A 25,558-nucleotide genomic window follows, 5' to 3' on the forward strand; every position below is an offset into this window, starting at 1 on the left:
ACCGCACTCTCCAATTACACTTCTCCCTGCACTCTCCCATTACACTCTTCCCAACATTCTCCAGTAACACAGCCACAGCAAAGTCACATTACATGACACCAATCAAACCCCACCACTTCACCGCACATATCATTACACTCACACATTACACTCATTCTCCTTGACACAAATTTTCACATTTTCATTTTCACACTCACCAACACTTATTCTTCCTCTTGCACCAGTGTCCCAGGCACTGACATCTCTGCCAACAGAGAATAATCACCTGCCCTTGACATTCATTGGATGCCTATCGTGACAGCACAGCCATAGGCTCTTTGGCCCAACTCGTCCATTTATTTGAATGCAGTCCATATGCCTCCAAACTTTTCCTGTCTATGAGCTGCTCAAATGTCTTTTAAACATTCAGTCCACTGTACATGTAATTCTCTGACTCACTCCATACTTTTCCTTTTGTCCTTGGTCTCCTACATGATGCATTGAAATTCTACATAAAAATTAAGGAAGAGCACCTAATCTTTTGACTTATTTCCCCCACCCCCTTCATATATATTACCTCTTCTCCTTTTGTCCAATACCCTATCATTTCTTGGCCCCTCCCAGCTCTCCCCTTTCTATATGTAATATCACACCCTTTTTACTAGTCTAAATAAAGCGTCCTCACCCGAAGCATTGACTGACCAGTTCTACCCACCGAGTCCCTCCAGTATCTAATTTTTTCTCAAGATTCCAGCATCTGTCGTGCTGGTGTCTCGCAGTAGAATGGTCCTGTCTGCTTCTCAATGGATTGCTGCCAATGTTTCCAATTCAGTCCACCCACCCCTAACATCATGATGGACTGTAGGCTTCAGTCTCCCTTATTTTTCCTGTTGCAAAATATGCACCAAAATAAATCATCTATCCTCAAGCAATCATGAACAGTACCCACTGGAGATTCACCAAAAGGCAATATTTGTTCATTGGAATTAATGTTCACATACAACAAAAATTCCTGAAATTTCTTCCACTTACTGTTCTCTCCCATGGTTTTATCCCTTTCCAATGTCTCACTCAGTTCTCCTTTCATCCATATTTGTTGATTAACACCTTGAGAAGCTAACAGATCCAACATAACACTCTTTTCTTCCACATCTCTGACAACAGGCAGGCTGCCAAAGCGTAGCTCACAATATTTGGATGCATGCTGCCATTTCAAGGGTGTTGCTATATATTCATAAACGTGGTATGATGAATGAAGTTCCAATGAATGACTATAATCTGTGAAATTGGAGAGCAAATATAGTTAGCAGCCAAGAACTTGCATTCTCATTCTCAGCATTGTTTGATTTCACAGATCATTTGTTCTCAGAGCTCTGTTATCTGCAGATAAAGACTGTTTGGGGCAGTTTCAAAACATATAGCTTAAATTTTTCTTTACAACAATGATCCTCCTTCTCTTGATGAACAAAATCAAGTAATGTTACTTTGAGTATTTATACTCCACATTCCTTCCTACCTGGGAATGTAGTTACATCAAGAATACATAACTAAATGTCATAATGAAAATTTAATTGGTATTTGTGGAGATCTTTCTGAGCTTAATATATAAGCTCACATATAAAGCTTATCCATCAATTTCCAATCAAAATCAACAAAATTAAAATATATATCACAAAAAAATACCTTGCATATTTTTTTCTTAATATGAGTTATCAATATTATAGAAATTTGTGCCTATAACAATTTCAGTCTGGTGAAAGGCTGCTGAATTAAATGTTAACTCTGTTACCTCACGGATACTGCCTGACCAGCTAAGTGTTTTCTGCTATTCTTTTCTTCACAATTTCAGCATTATACAGGTACACAATCCTTTATCCGGACATCTAAAATCCGGAAAGCTTCAAAATCCGGCAGGTGGGGAGAGAGACTGGCAGTGCGAGTCAGGCGGACGAGAGACAGCAACGTGAGTCGGGCAGGCGAGGGGGGGTAACCGGCAGCATGAGTCGGGCGGGCGAGAGTGGGGAGATGGCAGCGCGACTGGAAGGGGGTGGGGATGGATTTGGCAGCACAATTCGGGTGGGCTTAAATCTGGCTTTCTGAAATCTGGAATAATCCGAAATTCGGAACACACTGTCCCCCAAGGGTTCCGGATAAAGCATTGTTTTCCTGTATAAATTTATTTTACTTGTTAACCATGTGTGGATCTCATTGGCAATGTCCATCCCCAAATGATGAGAGACTGGTATATTTGTTACCATAGTGGGTCTGGGATCATATATGAACTAAAAGAAATTAAGGACAGCAAAATTCCTCTTTGAAAGATATTAGGGTTTATGACAAAGCAAATAGTTTCATGGTTACAATAAATGAGACCAGTTGTTTTCTAAATTCCAGTTTAATTAAATTTAAATTCTTGCCAAGAACCTTTTTCTCTGGTTCAATGATATCTGGTTCGTCAACCAGTGACTTAGCCACATGGCTATTGTAAATGCTGTAACAGTATTTTACAAAAGACAATAAATTTAGCAACATTTTAATTTGTTAATTCTCAGCTGGGAAATCAAATATTCACATTTTAGTATGAATTCATATTTGTGAATCTATAATCTCAATTGATTTGTCAAGCAAATGCTGACAATAACAATCAATTTCAGCAAAAGAAATGACAGCCCAGGTGAAAACCAAACTAAATCATGCCTGGTGCACATGTAAAATAAGATGCACATTCATTGACCAAACTCCGGAAATAAAGATGCTGTGCTGTTGCCAGACAGGCTAAGCAAGAATAGAGCATTTCTTACTTTTATAGATGTCTTGGATAGTGGCATTTCTGTTCTGAGGTACAACTCTGCCAAGTGACTCATGCAATTCATCTGCAATGATGTGAGAACCTACGATTTTTATTTTCAGAAATCTTATTTAATAACCAGGACTGATAAAAACCACTTCCACAGAAAGTAATTATATAAAGGGTCAACAACCAATCTCATCCCTTGTCCCCCATGAGATCTTTGTTCTCTTCTAACCTCAAATACAAATTCAGCTTGACCTGTGACCCTTGGGTCTGGGTCCATCTCAGCTTCCTAGAATGCTGCTGCTGATCCCACAAACCACTTGCTGTTCACATGGAGGTCACCCAGACTCCGTACTCATCCACCTATCCTTCAGCTTCTAGGCACAGGTGGAGAGGACATGGATGTGTGTGCTATGGGCCCCCACATTGCAGTTATTCAGAGGCTGCATTACTTTTGGTGACTGCTTCTAGCCAGCAACATCTTCCCAGTCTATTGTGACTGATGTGAGAGTGACAATTTTCTCTTACCTGTTTCTCCTGCAAAGATGATGCCCGATCTGCAGAGATTTACTGTCATTTACTGTTTTTATTTCAGATTTCCAGCATCTGTATTTTTTAAACAGTCCCTCACATACTCTGACTCCCACCTCCTCCAAAGACTGCAGCATCCATTCATTCAGTGAAAGCTAAATAAGGAGCTGCTTATAATGTGGTGCATCTCCTTAAAGGCTGCATGTTGCAGTTAATAGGAAACAATGGTCACACAAATTTGGTTCTGCTAAACTCTGACACTATGGCACTTAATCCAGACAAGTATGTGGTAGTGCATTTTTAGAGGTCAAATTCTGTTAGGACATATGCAGTAAACTGCAGGAACCTTAGGAGCATTTATATACAACGAGACCACATAGAACCTAAAATCTTACAGCTTGCATTCTCAATATATTTACATCATCTGCCCCACTGTTCATCTGGACCAGAAGAGAGGCAGCAGAGAGACCTACACTTATTATCCTTACCCTGTGAGTGGACTCCATCCAAACAACAGGCCTACAAAAAGAAAGTAGAAAGCAAAATTGTTATCTTTGAAAGAATTACAGCTTCATCTTAAATTTTATTTATTTATAAATTCAAATCACTATTTTTGATAACATCCGAGAATTAAATTCAATTTATAATTGATGACAATTTCCTTGGGAACAGAACCACATTTAATAAACTTCTTTTGAAGCTATATAAAATGTTCATGATGAGTTTATCATCATATACCATATATACTCTTGTAATAGTCAAGTTATTTGGACCAACTTTTCGAGTCAAATTTGGAGGGGTCGACTTTTACACAGGTCATACTTTTGACCACGGTAATTACCTGTGTCGTTCAAGGTGTTGGGAGCTCAGTTGGCCAGGACCAGGTGGTAAGTCCCTGGTGGGAGCGTCAGGAGCTCGGATGGGTGGACAGCCAGGCATTGGAAGCTCCAGTGGGTGGGTGGTCAAAGCATAGAAGAGAGACTCTGGCCAGGGCATCCTGAGCCCTGGTTGGTGGGTGGCTGGGGCGAGGTTTCAGTCAAGGCATTGGAAGCTCAGATGGGAGGGCGGACAAGGCGAAGGTTCATGGTTGAGGTGTCGGGAGCTTATGGGCCATACATGGGTCATATGAAAAACACATGATTTTGGGCCAAAAAAGAGGGGCTTCACTATTACGCAGGATCGACTATTACACAAGTATATACGGTGCATTGCACAATGTTCATATTCACCAAAATTCTTACTTGCTGCAACTGAATAGGTATTTGTAAAATAAATTATATTAATAAACTTAACAGAATTAAAAAAGACAACAGTACATAAAATAGAGAGTTCAAAGTTCACATTTATTGTCAGAGTACGTACATGACATCACAAAAACCCTGAGATTCTTTTCCTTTGGGCCAGACCGAATTTCTATTTATCAGTAGTGCAAAAAAACTGTACGTATACAAAAGAGAGAAATGTAAAACAAGGAAGTGCAAACAATCTGTGCAATACAAAAAAAAATCCAATAAATGATGTGCAAAGAGAGAGTCCTTACATGAATAGTTTCTGATTGAGTTTGTTGTTTAGGAATCTGATGGTGGCATGGGTGCAGTGCTGCTGGAGCTCAATGGAGTGCTGCTCCGGCACCTCAGGAGGCAGCTTCGGACCTCCTTGTTGCCATTTTTGGTGAGCTCCAGCACTTAAAAATTAAGCACTGCACCCCCTGGAGGGTGGACAGGAAGCAACTGTTCCTGAACCTGGTGGTGCGAGTCTTGTGGCACCTTTACCTCTTTCCTAATAACAGCAGCAAGAACAGAGCATGTCCTGGGTGGTGTGGATCCTTGATGATTGCTGCTGCTCTCTGACAGCAGCATTCCATGTAGATTTTCCCAATTGTGGGACACGTTAAACCATATAACCATATAACCACTTACAGCATAGAACAGGCCAGTTCGGCCTTACTAGTCCATGCCGTAACAAATCCCCACCCTCCTAGTCCCACTGACCAGCACCCGGTCCATACCCCTCCAGTCCTCTCCTCTCCATGTAACTATCCAGTCTATCCTTAAATGTAACCAATGATCCCGCCTCAACCACGTCTGCCAGAAGCTCATTCCACATCCCTACCACCCTTTGCGTAAAGAAATTTCCCCTCATGTTCCCCTTATAATTCTCCCCCTTCAACCTTAAACCATGCCCTCTAGTTTGAATCTCCCCACTCTTAATTGAAAAAGCCTATCCACATTTACTCTGTCTGTCCCTTTTAAAATTTTAAACACCTCTATCAAGTCCTCCCTCAATCTTCTATGCTCCAGAGAAAAAAGCCCTAGTCTGCACAATCTTTCCCTGTAACTCAAACCTTGAAATCCTGTCAACATTCTTGTGAACCTTCTCTGTACTCTCTCTATTTTGTTTATATCTTTCCTATAATTTGGTGACCAAAACTGTACACGGTATTCCAAATTTGGCCTCACCAATGCCTTGTACAATTTCATCATATCCTCCCTACTCTTGAATTCAATACTCCGATTTATGAAGGCCAACATTCCAAATGGCTTCTTCACCACACCATCTACCTGAGTATCAGCCTTGAGGGTACTATTTACCATAACTCCTAAATCCCTTTGTTGCTCTGCACATCTCAATAGCCTACCATTTAATGCATATGATCTATTTTGATTTGTCTTTCCAAAATGTAACACCTCACACTTATCTGTATTAAATTCCATCAGCCAATTCTCAGCCCACACCTCCAGCCTTCCTAAATCACCTTTTAATCTACAGTAATCTTCCTCACTGTCCACAACACCACCAATCTTTGTATCATCTGCAAAATTGCTTACCCAACTCTCCACCCCTACTTCCAGATCGTTAATATATATAACAAACAATAGTGGACCCAGGACCGATCCCTGAGGAATTCCACTAGTCACCGGCCTCCAATTGGACAAACAATTTTCTACCACTACTCTCTGACACCTCCCATCCAACCATTGCTGAATCCATTTCACAACCTCCTTATTTATACCTAATGCCTCCACCTTTTTTCCTATCCTCTTGTGGGGAACTTTGTCAAAAGCTTTACTAAAGTCTAAATAGACCACATCCACAGCTTTCCCTTCATCAACCTTTTTTGTAACCCCCTCGAAAAACTCAATCAGGTTTGTCAAGCATGATCTACCCCTGACAAAACCATGTTGATTACTCCCTATCAATCCCTGTACCTCCAAATATTTGTAAATACCATCCCTCAGAACACTTTCCATCAACTTGCCCACCACAGACGTCAGACTCACGGGCCTATAATTCCCAGGTTTACATTTGGACCCTTTTTTAAACAGCGAATCCACATGCGCCACCCTCCAATCCTTTGGCACTACCCCCGTGGCCAGTGACATCCTAAATATCTCTTTTAATGGCCCCACTATCTGTCCACAAGCCTCCCTGAGTGTCCTTGGGAATATTTTGTCCGGTCCTGGAGATTTATCCACCTTTATCTTTTTCAACACAGCAATCACTACCTCCTCGGTTATCCTTATATGCTTCATGACCTCCCCACTATTTTTCTTTACTTATGACTGTAATATTCTGGGCTGTGTCCACTACCTTTTGCAGGGCTTTCCAATGAGAGGTATAGGTGCCTCCATACCAAACCATGATGCAGCCAGCCACTACACATCTGTAGAAGTTTGCCATCCTAGTGCACTTGGCTGTCCTCAGACTATTGTGCACATTTCTGATCTCCTCATTACAGAAAAGATGTGGAGACTTTGAAAATGGTACTAAAGAGGTCTATCAAGATACTGCCTGAATCAGAGTATATGAGCTATGGGGAGAGGTTGAACAAAATTGAGTAATTTTCTCTGAAGCATTGGAGGTTGAGGAGAGACCCGATTGAAGCTTATAAAACTATTGAGGCATTAATAGGGAAGATAGTCAGAATCTTTTTCCCAGGCTAAAGAAATCACATGCTGGAGGTCATGCATTTAAAGAAGATGTGTGGGACAATATTTTTATACATAGTGGTGGGTGCCTGGGACGAGCTGGCAGGACTCGTGGTGGAAGCAGATACAATAGCAGCATTTAAATAAGAGGCATCAGATATACACAGGAATATGTAGGAAATAAAGGAAGTAATCAGCAGAGTTTTAGTTTAATTTGGGCATCATGTTCCCTGCAGACATATGGGCCGTAGGGCCTGTTCCTGTGCTGAATTGTTCTTTGCTCTTTCTCAAGGTTCAGTTTTCACTGTTTAAAAGGCCAAGGGAAACGGATTCAATTATGGCTATCAAAACGGAATTAGGGAAAAGGATTGACAGGTTTGTGAGTAATGTGCTGGGTAATAGGACTGATTAGATTCTTCTTCCATTAAACCAGCATCAACTTCAAAGACCTAATGATCTGTATACACTGAATATCCCACAATATTATGAAATAAACTTACCAGAAGTACACAGACCCCAAGTTTAATGGTTGATCCACACATTTCTCTTCAACAGTTGCAAGAGTCCCCTGTTACAATGAAGGTTGTAATATGAAAATAAAATTTAACACAATGAGTCTGGATGGTTAGCTGGTTATGAACTGGGCATTTATGGGCATTCCTAAACATTGCAACTCTACAGTTGCACAGTGAACAGTAAAACCTAATTGGTCTCATGGAAACTCCAGGCAGCAGTTCAAACCTTTGAAATAGGATTACTATCCAGCAGAATGAATGCACCAAACGTATTAGGAAATCATGAACATTACTCAGCAATAAAGTTGCCAGCCCATGCATATTTTTACACTCATAAATTAGAATTTAAAATAAAACTAAACATCTAGACATATCTAAAGTTGTTAACATCCAAATATAAAATCTTAAATGACAGATACTTTGCATAGACACAGACCGTTTTTGCTTGTTGTTCTCTGCATGTTGAGTTCGGATGGCGAGCAGAGATGCAGTCACTGTTGGACTCTTGTCCGCTGCATCAGGTCTTGGATGGGCTGAGTATTTCCATTGACTTTTGAGAGGGAAGCAGGTTTAGCCAGTGAGCATTTCACTCTGTGTTCTCCAAGCCCCTGCCCCACTCCAGCTCCAATTTTATCACAGTGGGGAGCAGGAAATTTAAACAAAACTGGCAATTTATAACTACCCTCAGCAAAACATTTACTGGAGAAGCTAGTGGTGGGTAGATAGAAATGGGGAAGTGTAAATATTTTAGGGGAAAAGAACGGCTTGTTACACTCTTACCTTACTCCAATGAACACCTTTGAAATCTAAATGTGCACTGTTTTGTCTCCCTTGGCAGCTTTTAGATACACTTCGCCCCGGTTCTCTGGCTTCTGAACAGAAAGTTCTTCAGCTTTTCTGATGGTAATGAGGCATATTTCAAAGTGCTGCTCAATAAACTCAATCTCCCTCCTCCAGCACATAACACCAGGCTGTTAGAAATCGCTCACCAAGAGTTCTGGGAGACCCCTGCTGCTCTCAAACCCATTGAAGAGCCTGGCAAAAGTGCCTCAGTTGATGTTAATTCACTCTGCGGGAGGGGGAGCATTTGATTAGTTCTTCTTTTTGGGAACAAGCAGTGAGTGAACTATTTACAACTACATTGACCCTTCTCCTATATTATTTGGTTAAGTGACTTTTGTACTTTTTTTTTAAAGAAAAGGAAACTAGTATCAAAATAGACTAAAACCAACCCATGGAATTTGGACTTTTTGGATGACAAAATGAAAGAAAAATCTGCTTCTTCAGAAAATAGATGAGTAAAACTTGGAGAACAACAGGGTAAGTAGAGAAATGAAGAAATCATCAGTGTGGTTACTGATCAATCTCATCTAAATTTATTCTCAGATTTCTATCTTACAATTGTAATTTTTTTAATTAAAAATTGGAAGCATTCATGTTGAAAGTCTGAAAGAGAACCATACAATTAGAATACACACTTTTAAAAATCAGATATGGATGATTTATTTAACAAAGGAATGAAGATATGACTCTATTACAAGTTTATTAATGAAGGGTCCACAGCAGATGGCATCTCTCCAATCAGCCCTGGAACATTTGATGAACTTTAAAGTGTAATTCACATTTAAAGTCAAATTTATAATCAGATGACCTGAAGCAGGAGCTGTGCTTCCATTCATAAAATGCTTGTTGATGTAGTTAAATGAATCAAGGCACCTCACGGGAGGAAAAGTGCACAAACATCAACATTGAGACAAATGAGGCGATATTGGAGCAAGTGACTGAAAGATTGAGCCAAGAAATGAAGCAAATGGATATCATCAGGATATCATGAACAAAACTAAGCAATAAAGTTGCTAATGCATATGTATTTGCACTTGTAAATTGGAATTTTTTAAACTTTATTTATTCATTCAAAATACAGATAATAAGTAACATATATAACAATAAACTAAACATGAACATTATATTTTATATATATAAAAGAAAAAAAAGAAAAAGAGGAAAAAAAAGGAAACCCCCCCCTTCAGCCAACTCTCCTAAGGAGAGCCATAAAGAGAAAAAAAATTAAAGAAAAATGAAACATACATATTAAGATCTAATCAATGTAAATCAAAATGTAAATATTCTGAATATAACAACCACTTATTAATAAAAAAACTATAGTTATCACGCGAAACATATGTGATTTTTTTCCATTATTAAACAATATTTCATCTCATTATGCCATCTATTAATATCAATTATATTCATATCTTTCCACGTACTAGCAATACATTTTTTCGCTACAGATAATGCTAAATATACAAAAGCAAGTTGAAATTTATCTAATCCCAGACCTTTCATAGGTTGCAAACTACCCAATAAAAATACTGTCGGATCTAAAGGTATTTTATCTTATTCAGGCATTCCAGAAACAATTGTACTTTCTTCCAAATAGATTGTATATATATGTATGTATGTATATATATATATATATATATATATATATATACACATGACCAAACTGCATGAAAAAAAGTTCCAACAGCGTTACCACATCTAAAACACAAATCTGATTCATGAAAACCATATTTTTTTTAAATTTTTCAGGTGTTAAGTATAATTGATGTAAAAAATTATAATTAATCATTGCATAACATGCATTTATCAGTCTAGTTACACTGTCATTACAAATATCTGACCAATCATCCTTGGAAAAAATAAAACCAATCTCCACTTCCCATTTACTTTTAGATTTATCCCAACCCTCTTTATCTATTCCATCCTGTAATATTTGATACATAACTGAAATATACCCCTTCTCTGGTACCTTCATAAGAAAAGTAAATTGGAATTTAAAATAAAAGTAAACACTGGCTTGTATATAAAATTGTTAACATCCAAAACTAAATATGTAAAAGACATAGATTTTTTTTTGTGGGCCTCTATGCCCTTTGAAGGTGGATGCCAAGCAGGAGGCGAAGTCACTATCAGACTCAAGAGGAAAATTAAAACTACAGATGCTAGATCCTTGAGCAATGAACTGCTAGAGGAACTCAGTGGGTCAAATGATCCCCGACTGCTGCGTCAGAAAACGGATGGACTCAGCATTTTCATCGCCTTCCATGTTACTGTCAGGGTTGGATTAGGGTTAGGATCTCAATTTTCCTTTCAAATCATGGTGAGTCCATGGCTAGATCAACCATGATCTTATTGAATGATGAAGCAGGCTCGATGGGCCAGATAGCCAATTCCTGCTTCTATTTCCTATGTTCTTGAATATTACAGTTAGGTCTCGAGTTGGTGAAGCAGAAAGTGGAACAGGGAATAACTTGCATAACTAATGGGGATTTTTTTCCTTGTCAGCAGGCAGAATGAGAGGTGCGTCAGCTTCCTCTGTAGAGGAACCCAGACGACAGAGGGAGATTATGTTGCTCTCACTTCCCCTCTTCTACAGACTTGCAACCAAATTAGATTCTTTGAGGTACACACCAACGACATCCTGGACTCCAACCAAAAGAGGCTCGTCTTACTTTGTTCAAAGCTGGGTCCCCGAGCCTTCCAGGCACTTAAAGACTGCACGAGTACTCAGAAATGATGAACACCCTCGAGACCGTGTATAAACCTCCCATGAATGTGGTCTTTGCAAGGTTCCTCCTGAGTATCCGTACCCAGCTGACTGGGGATATGCCCGTCCTACCTGGGAGCCCTGCGTGAGTTGGCCCGACTTTGTCTGGCTGAACCCAGGGTAAATGAAAGGGAGGTCGAGAGACTGATCAGAGACGCCTACGTCCGAGGGCTATGCGTGAGAGCCATCAGGCAGAAGCTGCTAGAGGACAATATCTACTCCCTAGCCAAAACAGTGGAGGTAGTCCGAACCCTGGAGGCAGCAGCCCTGCATACCGAAGCCTTCGACTTCAGGCTTCCTCAGGCCTTTGCGTGGTCAGCACAGTCGGCTGTTGTGGCCCTAGACCAGACTGGGGATGAAAACTTCGCTGCTGTGGATGCTCAGCGCCCTTGTAAGTACTGTGGATCCCGGTATGGGTCTGATCGTCGATCATGCCAAAATTGCTCGGCCAAAAACCAGTACTATTTGAGATGAGGCAAGAAAGGCCACTTCGCCAAAGTATGCCTCTCAAAGACTGCTGAGAGCTCAGCAGCCATTTATGACCTGCCCCCTCCCTCACAATCCCCGCCACATACAATTGCCTGGCGATGCCATTACCCCTGCAGCCACTTCTAGCCTCCCCAACCCTGGTGGCCCAAATTCCGGCCTCACTGGCAATGATTGCCGCATGCGCTGGACCAGCCTTGCTCTCACCAGCGCTGCCTCCTGAAGACTACAATGACGGCACTTCCGGTCTATGGAATGACGTCACTTCCGCCGCCCGTGATGACATTACCCTCATCGACAGCATGACATCATTTCCCCCGGCACAACTAGCGCAGCTGGGGAAGAAGGCCAGCCATGCCTCGCCCTTCCATGTGGCACTGCCATCTTGGGCCGGTCAGGTGCAGGCACCACTGCCACCCAAGCCTCCAACGAAGACAATGATGACGTAGTCAACACGGGCGCTGTCCAGGCTGCCCTACCGACGCACCCCATGCCTCCAGACGGCACTAACTGCTGCACACCGCACCCCACACCTATGGAGAGCATCACCAGTTGACACTCATCTCTTGCAACGCCTGCAGAGGATAATGACGGCAACAACTCGCCTCCACCGTCGGGGAACGACAATTCAGATCCTAAGATGGTCCTAGCAGCCACCACCCTGATTAGGAACATCCCCCACGAGCTCAGGCGCTCCATGATGGACGTCAAAATCAAAGGAGAGTCAACAAAGTGCCTAATCAACAGTGGCAGCACTGTGAGTTTCATTCACCTGAACGTGGTCCACTCCTTAAAGCTAAAAATCCACCTACCACCTTCTCTATCGCCTTTGCTGCCAAGGACCGGACTATCAATACCCTCGGGCACTGCTCAGCTGATCTGTCTGTGGGGGGGGGAGACATACACCGGGTTAAGGCTCCTAGTCATGCCCAAACTCTGCGCCCCAGTCCTCCTGGGCTTAGACTTCCAATGCCACCTGCAGGGCGTCATCCTCACCCCTACCCCCACTCACACTCCACAGCGCACCGTCCAACCAGCCCCAGCCAACCTGCGGCCTCTCCACTCTGCACATCACCCCTCCCGAGCTCTTCTCACTCTTCACACCAGACTGCAAGCTGATAGCCACTAGAAGTTAGGCGCTATTACACCGCGGACAGAGACTTCATCAGGGTGGAGGTGTGGCGGCCTCTGGCGGAAGGTGTCATGGAGCCCAGCCACAGCTCATGGAGAGCCCAAGTCCTAGTGGTCAAAGGGGGAAGCAAGCCGAGGATGGTCATGGATTACAGCCAGACCATCAATCAGAACACTCAGCTGGATGCCTACCCCTTACCGAGGATAGCCGACATGGTCAATGAGATAGCCCGCTACCGGGTCTTCTCCACAATTGACCTGAAGTTGGCCTATCACCATCTCCTCATCCACCTGCGGGACAAGCTTTATACTGCCTTCGAAGCAGACAGGCCTCTGTACCAGTTCCGCCGAGTTCTGTTTGGGGTCACGAATGGGGTCTCTGTCTTCCAGCGGGAGATGGATCGTATGGTAGACTGGCTCAAGCTAAAGGCGACTTTCCTGTACCTGGATAATGTCACCTCTGCGGCCATGACCAGCAGGACCATGGTGCCAACCTGGAGAAATTTCTCCGGATGGCCGAGTAGCTAAACCTCACTTACAACAAAGAGAAGTACACGTTCAGCACCACCTGCCTCGCCATCCTGGGGTAAAGATCCTGAATAGATGCGCCCATTAATGGAGCTGCCCTTCCCCCCATGATCAAACCCCTCCGCAGGTGCCTTGGCTTATTCTCTTACTACTCACAGTGGGTTCTCCGCTTCTCGGTCAAGGTCTGCCCACTGGCCTAGGCCACAACTTTTTCTCTCCCACCCAAGGCGCAGGCAGCCTTCACGCGCATCAGGCAGGATATCGCAGATGCCACAATGCATGCCGTGGATGAGAACTCCCCTTTCAGGTGGAGAACGATGCCTCCGATGTAGCCCTCGCCGCTACCCTTAACCAAGGGGGGAACCCTGTCGCCTTCTTCTCCAGGACCCTCCCTTCCGAGCTAGGGCACTCCACCATTGAAAAGAAGCCCCAGGCGATCGTGGAAGTGGTCTGCCACTGGCGCCACTACCTGGCCGGCAGAAGGTTCACCCTCCTCACCGACCAGCGAGCCGTGGCGTTCATGTTCAACACCACCCACAGAGGCAAGATCAAAAATAATAAGATCTAGCGCTGGAGAGTCGAGCTGGCAACATACAGCTACGACATCCAGTATCATCCGTGGAAGTTTAATGACTCCCCCGACGCCCTCTCGCGGACCTGCGTGTTGCCCCACGACAACCAGCTGCAGGCACTGCATGAGTCCCTCTGCCACCCGGGCATCACCCGCTTATACCATTTCATCAAGTCCCGGAACCTCCCGAACGCTGTCAGGGACATCAGGACCATGACCGTGACATGCCAGGTCTGCTTCTTCCGTCTGTCCCAAGCTCACGTCGTAAAGGCCACTCGGCCCTTCGAGCACCTCAGCATGGACTTCAAAGGACCCTTGCCTTCCACAAATTGGAATGTCAATTTCCTCACGGTCATAGACAAGTACTCCCGCTTCCTTTTCGCTATCCCTTGCCCAGACTCCTCCATGGCCACCGTCATCAGGGCACTGACACAGATCTCCATCATTTCGGCTACCCTGCATTTATCCACAGCGACCGGGCTTCTAGCTTCATGAGTGAGGAACTATGCCAGTACCTTACAGCAAGGGGCATCGCAACTAGTCACACGACGAGTTACAGCCCAAGAGGTAATGGACAAGTGGAACGCAAAAATAGGATGATCTGGAAGGCAGTTCTCCTACCCTTAAGTCAAAGGGGTGGTCCATAGAATACTGGTAGGACGCCCTTCCCGAGGCACTCCACGCCATTAAGTCACTCCTGTGCACAGCTACCAACGAGACCCCTCACGAATGCCTGTTTTCATTCCCCAAGAATGGCTCGCATCCCCGGGAACAGTGATCCTGCTTGACATGTGTCAAGCAGGTGTTCCTCCTACACCCGAACTACAACTACGCCTACATTAAATTCAGCAGCGGCAGGGAGGGCACCATCTCAACCAGGGACCTAGCACCAGCAGGAACACCCACCACAACACAGCGCCCTCCAGCCTAGGACCACGTGTCCCCTCCCCGACAACTTTGGGGCACTCAAGTCCTCCTTGGGCATCAAGGACTCATTACAACCCTGGGGGACGAACCTGCCCCCCACCCATCCAATGCAACACACACACCTCAACCTCTGCGCTGCACCATGCCAATCACTCCAGCCTCTGCCCCCAGCTCCACATACTCTCCAGTGACCAGTGACCAGGAGCCAGTCCTGCGACAGTCGCAGAGTCTCCGACGGCCACCAGGCCATCTTAATCTGTAAATAATGTGCATATGTTTTGGGATCTGGGTAGGCCAAGGACTGCAACCTCCCCACTCCCAGAACAATTTTAAAGAAGGGGGTGAATGTGATGGTACACTACTGCAGGGGGTGACCTCTGTACCTGCAGAAGAGAACGGGAACAAGACAACACCTCGCCAGTTGTCAATCAGCCGACCTGAATAGACCAAGCCCCAACTGGTTGGCTGTCAATCACCCTCTGGGATATAAGCCAGAGCCATCCCTTTGAAGACAGTCTCAGAGCTTGCAACAGCATTCCTCACGGCTAGCTCTGTGGAAGTTTATGTTGAATAAAGCATATTGAACAGATTTTATGTTTTGTGTGTTTGCTTCTGTTTGATAGCACACCACACATATGCACCTTCAGCACCTGCACCATTCCCCTTCGTTTTGGTAACTGCCATTTTACCTGGAAGTTCATTTTGGCATCCATTCAACAGCCACTCCTGGGGCTGACTTCCTCAGAGTCAACTCTCTACTGGTGGATATCAAGGGACAGAGGCTAGCACACTCAAAGACTTTCCAGTCCTTTTCACTTGGTGATACTAGGCTCACGGCCCCACACCTACATTCTGTAACTGCCGCTGACAATGCATTTGTACACATTATTGCCGAGTTTCCTTCCGTTACAATGTTGCATTTCACCTCTACAACACCCCAACATGGGGTGTGGCACCAGATCCTCACTCAAGGACCTCCCATCCATGCCAGGGCATGCCACCTGTCACCTGAGAAACTTAACCTGACAAGGGAGGAATTCCATAAAATGTAGAAGCTTAGCCCTGTACAACAATCTGACAGTCTGTGGGCCTCACTGCTCCACATGGTGCCCAAAGCATCAGGAGGGTGGAGACTACCGATGTCTCAACAATGCCACCATGCCTGACAGGTATCCAGTTCCCCACATACAAGACTTTACCGCTAACCATCCATTTAGTTTTTCCAAGATCAATAAGGATATATCTAATCTAATACTCAAACATACAAGTCAATTCTGATTAGCTGAAATCGGATTCTCTGAAATCCTCATTTATACGAAATTTATTTGGAGCCCAACTGACCGGGGACGTTGGGCTCCCGATGGCGGCAGCAGCAGACCTCGGGTTCCCGGCAGTGGCAGTAGCGGACCTCAGGCATCCGGCTGTGGCAGCAGCAGCAGCATACCTTGGGCTCCCAGTGGCAGCGGGGTCCTCCAGCTCCCGGGTAGGAGTGGGGCCTTGGTGGGGAGGTGTCAGTGATCGGTGGTGGCCAGCTTTTTTTTTTGGAGAGATTTAAACGTTATTTTAATGCTTTAAAAGCCTTCCCTTGCTGTTTGTTGTATTTTAAACACTGTTACAAGTGATTTGCTGTTGCTACTGGGCTGTTTTTAGAAAATGACCAGTTCTCCAAAAAAAACATTTATCCAAAAAGGGCCCAGTCCTGACCATTTCAGATAATCAGAGTTGTACTGTATGTTGTGAATCTGGTTCTAATTTAGGACATTTTTTTAATTTAAAAGAACTTTGTTTTTTATCTAATGCTCTCTCTCATAATTATTTTTTTGACCATCAATAATTGATCAATCCTTCTCTATATGGAAAATAAAATGTATTATTTCTTTAGCAAATTTATTTAAGGAAGGTTGTTTAATATCTTTTGAACAGCTGGCAAGTAAATATGATTTACCAATTGTTTTTTGATATTTACAGATTGAAATTTCTTAAATTCCATATTACCGGACTTTCCATTTGTATGTCCACTTGATGTAGTTGATAATATTTTTTGTTTGAATCCTTCTTGGAAAGGATTAATTAGAATTGTATTTGATAGATTATTGAAATTACATCCAGTACTTCACGATAAGATTAAAAAGGCTTGGGAATTGGAACTGGTAAAGCCCTTATTGGAGGATCTACGAGACAAGATTCTTAAACTGGTGATTACATCTTCAGTATGTGCCCAACATTCATTAATCCAATTCAAAGTGGTGCATCATGTTTACATGTCCAAAGATAAGCTGGCTTTTCTAATATCTTTTCTAATATTAACCTTATTTGTGACGGATGCAAATCTGATATTGCCACATTGACACATATGTCTTGGTCTTGTCCATCCTTAGAAATCTATTGGAAAGAAATTTTTAATATCTTTTCAACTGTATTTCAGGTGGAGCTACGACCCAATCCAATAACTGCTCTTTTTGGGGTTATTGAACCAGTCATAGGGAGTTTTTCTGTACCTGCACAATGGGTTGTGGCCTTCTCTATATTGTTGGCTAGAAAAGCCATCTTATTCAAATGAAAAGACTCTAGACCTCCAACAATTTTTCAATAGTTCTCTCATATTATGTCCTGTTTTAAATTCAGAAAAAATTAGATATCATGTATTTGATTCATCAGTGAAATTTGAAGATACATGGCGACCATATATGACTTACATTCATTTGATGTAAATGTTTTTAATATGATTAGATGTACTCACTCTTCCAGATGAGATATCGTCTTACCTTTGTTTTTTTGATTCAAGGTATGAATCAAAAGCTACAAAATATATGCAACCCTCAGGATCAGCTGCTCAGATTTTTTGTTAGTTTCCTTTATTTTAATAGAGAAGGCTAAGTGGGAGTATGTGTGGGTTACACACATACAGACACACACACACACACACACACACACACACACACACACGTGATACTGGATTTTCAGTTTTGTTCCCTTTTCCTTATTGTACTGCATTTATTATAAAAACTAATAAGAAAGATTGCAAATAATGGATCCTAAAGGACACGTTCTGATGTCCTTTAGGTAGGACATCTACCATCCCTGCCCAGTCTGGCCCACTCAAAACTCAGAATAAAATACCAACAGAAATTATTGATTCTCAAATGCCCTCTAAAGAAGCCTAGAGAGTCATGTAGTTCAAAGGCAATTATATATAAAGGAAAATCAAATAGTGAATGTCAATTTTGTGCTCGCTTCCAACTTGTGATCTTGTTTCTTCAGCTCTGACACAAGATCTTAGGATATCCCAAAATGTTTTGGAGCAGATAAGGATCCCACAATGAAGTATGATTATGTGGAGCCTAGACATCAAGCTTCCTCAGGATCCTATATGTCTCAATAAGGTCACCCCACATTCTACTAAATGCCAAAGAACATGGACAGTCTTGATGAAGGGTTCTGGCCTGAAACATTGACCTTTCTTTCTCTCCTACTGATGCTGCTGAGTTTCTCCAGAATAATCCAGCATCTGCAGCCTCTCGTATGTCTCCAAAGAATATGGGTTTAATCAGCTGTTTACGAAAGGCTTTTTAAGGGTGTAAAAGACGATAACAACCTATTTTTGTCAAGTATGCAACAGAAATCTTTCAAGTAAAATAAGCATACTAACCACCATGCTTGTTAGGTCCAGAGGTACAGTGGTTCTGTACCTGTATTAGTGATTCATAGGCATGGACTAATGATCTAGAGGTATGAGGTCACATCCCTGCCCAATAGTTGTGGATTTTAAATTCAGTTCAATAAATCTGGAACAAAAAAAAGATAATTTACACAATGATGACTGGATTATTGTAAAATCACATCTGGTTCAGTAATGTCCTTTAGGAAGGAAATCCTTGCCCAGTCAGGCCTATTCGAAACACCTGACCCTCAATTCTATTTGATTCCTGAAGTGGCCCAGAGAAACAATCAGTTCAAAGGCAATTAGTGCCAGTATTGCACACATCCCATGAAAAGAGGGGGGGGGGGGGGGCGCGGGAATGTAACTAAAAAGATTTGCCTTATTCTGTACATGGTTGAGTCAGGCCCTACTTCAAATTTTCCATCGTGATTTTCAAATATCAAATAATGAATATTAATATAATGTTTGCTTCATATTGGGAGGGTCAATGCCACTTGGCCCTAAAATAAGATGTCCAAAGGTGCTTTCGAGCAGATTATGAGCCAAAAATCAAGTGTGTGTAGTGATCAAAACATGGCAGACAAGGTCTCGCAATTAAGAAGATGGATAATGTTGACAGGATGAATACAAATAATGTCATAGAAAGCTAGGTTACAGCACAGAAGGTGGCTATTCAGCCCAATCTTTCGACTCTTTCTCTGAAGACTTGCAAGTTTTCCCATGTCATATATTAAATCAGTTCCCTCTTGAAGACAAATGAACCGGCAGTGTATCCTTCAGCACATTCCTGCACCCTGGCAGCATGGGAGAGTCATCTTAGGATTTTTCTTGTACTTTGGACTCTTAAGTGGGATTGAACATAACATTTTCTGAAGGAGAGGTGAGAGCATCACCCTCTGAGCCATGGTCAACACCCGAAAAATCACTTGATTCTGTTGGATTATATTGATGATATTGAATCAGTAGAATAATATCGATAAGTAAAGTTACTAATTCTAATTACATATAGGAAAGAATGTTAAACCAACTGTTCTTCCTCCCTGTCTCTCACACCCCACACCTTGAACCTGAAAATTCACATCTTAGAAACAAGCAGCTTTTAGTGATCTCTTAAGATATTCCAAAGTGAAATATTCGGATGGGAGACTCAACCACACTTTAGATGGGAGAAACAGCCATTCCCCTAGTTTTGACTTATTTAAATGCTTTGCAGATTCTCCATGGCAACCTATTAAATCTGCATCATTATACAGTGTGTCCTCTGAAAGCTGAGCAAAAGCCAATACTCAGGCAAAGGTGACTGTGGTTTCCATTTGTTGAGAGGTAGCCATAAATAATGGGTTGCTATTAGAGGGGTCTGGAGCATGCAAGTGAGAGTTGGCCAACAATGGCGTGTATCCATGGTACATTTTTATATGACCTCTTCCCTGGGAGAGAGTTTTCCCCAGTTAATGTTTGACAATTCAGTTAAACCAGCATTAAATTCTTTAAGACTTTTCTCCACCCCCACAGCAGGGCACCTAATTCAGTTAGTCTGTGGAATTCTGGTGAAAGCCTTTTGTCTTGACGCATTCCAGTCCCCTGATTTGGTTGACTAGTATCTCTTTCCTTTTCAGTAAATTTCAATAATTCTTTCACTGAACAAAGAGCTGCATTGATAGTTGCGTCAACCTCTCTGTTCATTGATGGCACCTCACAATCCGTTCCTAGCCACTTCTTGAAGCATTCATGGAAATAAAAGATTTAGGTGACGGAAATGCTTAGATGGATTCTATGCATTGTTTCTTGCCTCTTGATCTTTCCTGCTCCAAGAACATTTAAATAAAATGGAAAGGCAATAAACAAATGATTCCAAATTCTGGAAAATAAATTGCTTTAAGACCCAGCAAATTTCAATTTTAATAAGTGGCAATTCTTACACTCAGGTTATCTTTTATTGTAGTGAGGAGTTTTAAAATCATATTTAGGGCAGCATGGTTGTCGTATCAGTTAATGCAATCCCTATACAGCGCCAGCAATTAGGACCGGACCTTGGTTCGAATCCCATGCTGTCTGTAAGGAGTTTGTACATTCTTCCTTTGTTTGCGTGGGTTTTCTCTGGGACTCAGGTTTCCTCCATTTCAAAAATGTACTGGGATGTAGTGTAGGTTAATGGGTGCAAATTGGGTTGGACAGACTCGTGGGCTGAAAAGGCCTGCTACCGGCTGTATGTCTAAATTTAAATTAAATGCGTCAATTCAAGTTGGACAGCAATTTGATTGCTGCAATAGCTGTTAAAGGGTTAAATATAACTCACTAGGTTCAGACTCTCAACAGTACAGCAACTTGTACTGCATTCTTCCTGGGGATGTTTTTGTATTGTCCTATAAAAGTTTGAATTGTTTGCAGTGCAATGGACCCTGTTAGAACTCATTGATATAGCCTATGTTCTCTTGTCAGCTGTGGTTCAATGTAACATTCTCTCTTCAGGGGAGAGAGTATTGGGTTCAAGCCCTGCTGTAGACATTTGAACACTAATGTTCTGTGCTGTTCTGAGGGAGTGCTGCGATATCAGTACTATCTTCTCTGGGGTGAAAACTTCCATCGAGGCCCCCATCTGTTCTCTTAGTTGGATGATAATGATCCCATTGCATTATTCTAAGGATCGGGAAGTTCATGCTAACGACCTTGCCAGCAAATATTCCTCTGAACAACGATTCACATATGAAATGTTGCTTAGAGGAATAATTGTTTAAAGAGAACTGGCACTTTGTCACAATCATGTTGCTGTTTCTGGGAACTTGCTGATCACAAATTGTTACCATAATTTCAACATTACAAGAATAGAAAAAAGCTGTGAATGACTTTTTTCTCAATAAGTCAACTTTTAATTTTTAAAATATTTAAAGCCTAATATCTGAATGTTTCCACACTGTAGTGAAGCCCATGGTTGTTTTCATTGCCTTGTACAGCCAAAAATACACATTTGAAGCATACACAATTTCAATAGTTCCTACCTGGCTACTGGAAAAGTCACGTCTGTAATGATAGAGTGCTGGTGATCCTCCTGACCACTAGAGGGAGTTGGAGACTAGTTAGCTGGCAGCTTTGGTTGGATTCAAGATGAATGCCTCCACACGGTCCTGATTATATAGCTAATAAAATATAGTCGTTTTAAAAGAACCCAAGTTTCTTTATTACAACAAAGAAACATCACATGGTACCAGGGATATGCCTAGTACCAGGACTGGAAGAAGCACTAGGAGTGTGCAGAGTGTGTATCAGACTTTATCAGCAGAGTCATGGAGTGTATGAAGAATCCTGATGCTGTACATTGGACTGGAAATGTTGATTATGAGTGGAGGTTGTTCAAACAATGATTCTTGCTGTACCTGAAAGCCAATGGACTCGATAGCAGACCTGATGCATGGATGATTGCACTGCTACTTAACATGGTGTGACTTCAAGCTCTAGAGGTTTTCGATATATTTGTTTTTGCTGAGGCAGAAGACCAGGGCAAGTTCGACAAGGTTATCGAGATGTTTGATGAACAATGTTTATAACTGTTTATTTGAATTTCGCGCATGCCCCTTTAAGGCCAATGGGGAGTTCCACCCAGCACAGCAGTGATGTCATCATGTAGCCCAGGGCACGAGTTGTGGCCTAAGCCACAAGGCAATGAGCAAACCCCGAAGGTGCCATCTCCAGCACGGCGGTACAAACAGGGCCGGTTCACTCACAGAGATGTGCGGTGCCACACAACCCCAGCCCCCCCAGAACCAGCTTATGTGTCCCCCTGCTTGGGCAGCCGGCCTCTCCGTTTAGGTTGGGCCGTCTGCACCTGCTGGTTTAAGTCCACGTGCTCCGGCTTTAGTTAGTCGACTATGAAAAGTTCCTCCCTGCTCCCAATGTCCAGAGTAAAGGCCTTCCCGATTGATGGAAGACTATGTATGGGCCCTCATACGGGCGCTGCAGGGGTGTTGGGGGCGAGAAATGCTGGACAAACACGAACTCCGCTGAGTCCAGCTCTTTAGGGACGTTTGCCAGGTGCTTGCCGTGGTGGGTAGGCGGTGGGGTTATGAACGAGACAAGCTTGTTGCGGAGGGTCAGGGTCTCACCTCCAGGTTTGGCACCTGTTCCGAAGAACTCCCCTGGTAGCGATAGCAGTGCACCGTAGATGAGTTCCACAGACAAATCCTGGAGATCTTCTTTCAGAGCCGTTTGAATGCCAAGCAGGACCCACGGCAGCTCGTCTGTCCAGTTTGCTCCTCTTAGCCCCCCTATGAAAGCCGCCTTGAGGTGAACGTTCAGTGGAAACGTTCAGTGGAAACGTTCTACAAGTCTATTCGCTTAGAGATGATAGGCCGAAGTGTGGTGGAGTTTGATTCCCAAATGGTTTGTTGGATGTGCCCAGAGGTGGGCTGGAACGCAGAAACAGGCGACCCAGTTCGTTAGCAGGGCTCTGGCGCAGAATTCAGCGGAAGTGTCCCCGATGGGATGGCTTCCGGCCACCTCGTTGTCTGGTCAACCACAGACAGGTGGTAGCGGACATCCCTGGACACCAGTAGGGGGCCCACTATGTCGATGTGGATATGGTCAAACCTTCTGGAAGGCGGGTCAAAGTGCTGTATTGGGGCTCTGACATGGCACTGAATTTGGGATGCTTGACAATGTGAGCAGTTCCTCTCCATCTGGGCCACTTGTTTATTTAACCCGTGCCAGACGAAACGTTCTGCCACCATATGCACTGTTGTCTTGACTGAGGGATGAGTCAGGTCGTGGATCGCCCAGAATGCTTCCTGCCTCTACTGGAAGGGAACTACCAGTCGCGGCGAGCCAGTCAACACATCGCACAGGACCGTGTCTTGGCTGCCTGGCAGCTTCAGGGCTTCGAGGCGCAGGCTGGTGATGGAGGTTCGGAGAGCCTGAGTCTCTTTGTCATCCCTTTGGGCCTGAGCTAATTGGGCGTAGTTCAGGCCAGGGGACAAGTTGTGGATGGCAGTCTGAAAAGCGCATCAGCAACGATATTGTCCTTACCCGCCCGGAGTCAGGATGTCGGTGGTGAACTCAGAGATGTAGGAATGTAGGAAGCATGTCACTGCTGGTGCGCCAACCTGGGATCCTTAGCCTGGCGAGGGCCTAAGCGAGCGACTTGTGGTCCGTGAAGGCGGTGAATGGTCTGCCCTCCAAGAAGTAGTGGAAGTGCCTGATCGAGAGGTACAAGGCCAGAAGTTTCCTGTCGAATGCACTGTACTTCAACTTGGGTGGTCGGAGGTGCCGGCTGAAGAAACCCAGGGGGCACCACTGCCCATTGACCTCTTTCTCAAGTACAGCCCCTACGGCCGTGGTGGATGCATCCACCGAGAGGGCCGTGTGGGCATCAGGTCATAGGTGGGCTAGTAGGGTGGTGCACGCGAGGTCAGCCTTGGTCTGCGCCAAGGCTATCTCAGCCTCTTTTGACCACTCGAGCGTCTTTTGTTTAGTGGAGATCAGGGTGAACAGTGGGCGCATTATGCGTGCGGTCCCCGGGATGAAACAGTGGTAGAGTTGACCATCCTGGTGAACTCTTGCAGGCCTTTGAGGGTGACTGGCCTGGGGAACTGTTATATGGCCTTGACCTTGTCTTGCGACGGTGCCCCATCTGCGGTGATGGTATGGCCCAAGAAGTGTAGCAACTCCTTCCCGATCTGACATTTGGCCACGTTGATGGTGAGGCTGAATTCAGCCAGGCAGGCGAACAGTGTGCAGAGATGGTGCTTGTGCTCATTGTGATCTCAACTGACAATGAGGATGTTGTCGAGATAGATGAACACAAAGTCTAAGTCTCTGCCCACTGCGACCATGAGCCGCTGGAAGGTTTGGGCTGCTTTCTTCATGCCTAAAGGCATCCGAAGGAATTTGAAAAGGCCGAACAGGATGATGATGGCGGTCTTGCCAATGTCACAATGTCATCGGGGTGTATGGGGATCTGGTGGTAGCCCCTGACTAAGTCGACCTTGAAGAAAACCTTTGCGCCATGCAAGTTGGCCGTGAAGTCCTAGATGTGGGGGATGGGGTATCGGTCAAGCGTGGTTGTGTCATTGAGCCAGTGGTAGTCCCCGCACGAGTGCCAATCCCCAGAGGCCTTGGGGACCATGTGTAGGGAAGAGGCCCAGGGGTGTCCGATCTGCAGATTATGCCGAGCTCCTGGAGGCGGGAGAACTCTTCTTTTGCTAACTGCAGCTTCTCTGGCAGCAGTCATCTGGCCTTGGCATGGAGTGGAGGGACCTACGTGATGTTGTGGTGGCGGATGCCATGCTGGGGCATGGTGGCGGTGAACTGTGGCCCGTAAAATGGCGAGGAACTCATCAAGGATGCGGGAGTACTCGTCCTTGGGCATAAAGATGGTTGCTATCCCCGGGCTGTGTACGCTGGATGGCTCGAGATGAAGGGTTTGGAAGGTACAGGCATGCACAAGCCTCTGGCCCTTCAGGTCACTCGGAGGAAGTCGGCTCCTAACAGTGCAGTTCTTACAATTCACAGTAGGAACCTCAAGCAGTATTTATCCTGCCCAAGGTATACCTGAACAGTCCATGTGCCAAAGGTCTTTATATCGGTGCTGTTCGCTGCCTACAGGGTGGGGCCTCATGCTCTAGTTCAGGTCTCAAGGGCGGTCGGGGGCAGCATGCTCAACTCAGCTCCGGTGTCCACCAGGAAATGCCATCCGTTGGTCTTATCCACCACGTGTAAGAGGCTGTTCGTGTGGCTAGCCGTCGCAGCCATCAGCAGCGGCTGGCCCGGTCGTTTCCCTGGTACGAGCAGAGTTGGCGGCATTTGCAGGTTTGTGCTCCCCAGCGTGGGTGATAGAAGCACCAGGTTGATTGGTGCTCCTCCATCTTCTGTTTGGGGGCAGGCTGTGGTCGGCTGGGTCCAGGGCG

General features: G+C 44.2%; 1 protein-coding gene across 1 annotated transcript in view; it reads right to left on the reverse strand.

The window, feature by feature from the left end:
• The window catches only part of LOC138753607 (adhesion G protein-coupled receptor D2-like), a 122,010-nt gene that overhangs the window by 26,280 nt on the left and 70,172 nt on the right, over positions 1–25,558 (reverse strand). Inside the window, exons 4-8 of the mRNA XM_069916849.1 lie at positions 18,651–18,786; positions 8,529–8,817; positions 7,734–7,801; positions 3,793–3,823; positions 1,012–1,257 (exon numbers count right to left, since the gene is read on the reverse strand). Of these exons, the coding sequence (XP_069772950.1) occupies positions 1,012–1,257; positions 3,793–3,823; positions 7,734–7,775 (319 nt within the window). The 5' untranslated portion in view covers positions 7,776–7,801; positions 8,529–8,817; positions 18,651–18,786. The remainder of the gene's footprint in view (positions 1–1,011; positions 1,258–3,792; positions 3,824–7,733; positions 7,802–8,528; positions 8,818–18,650; positions 18,787–25,558) is intronic.

The sequence above is a fragment of the Narcine bancroftii genome, chromosome 1, assembly GCF_036971445.1.
Source record: "Narcine bancroftii isolate sNarBan1 chromosome 1, sNarBan1.hap1, whole genome shotgun sequence".
Lineage (NCBI taxonomy): Eukaryota > Metazoa > Chordata > Chondrichthyes > Torpediniformes > Narcinidae > Narcine > Narcine bancroftii.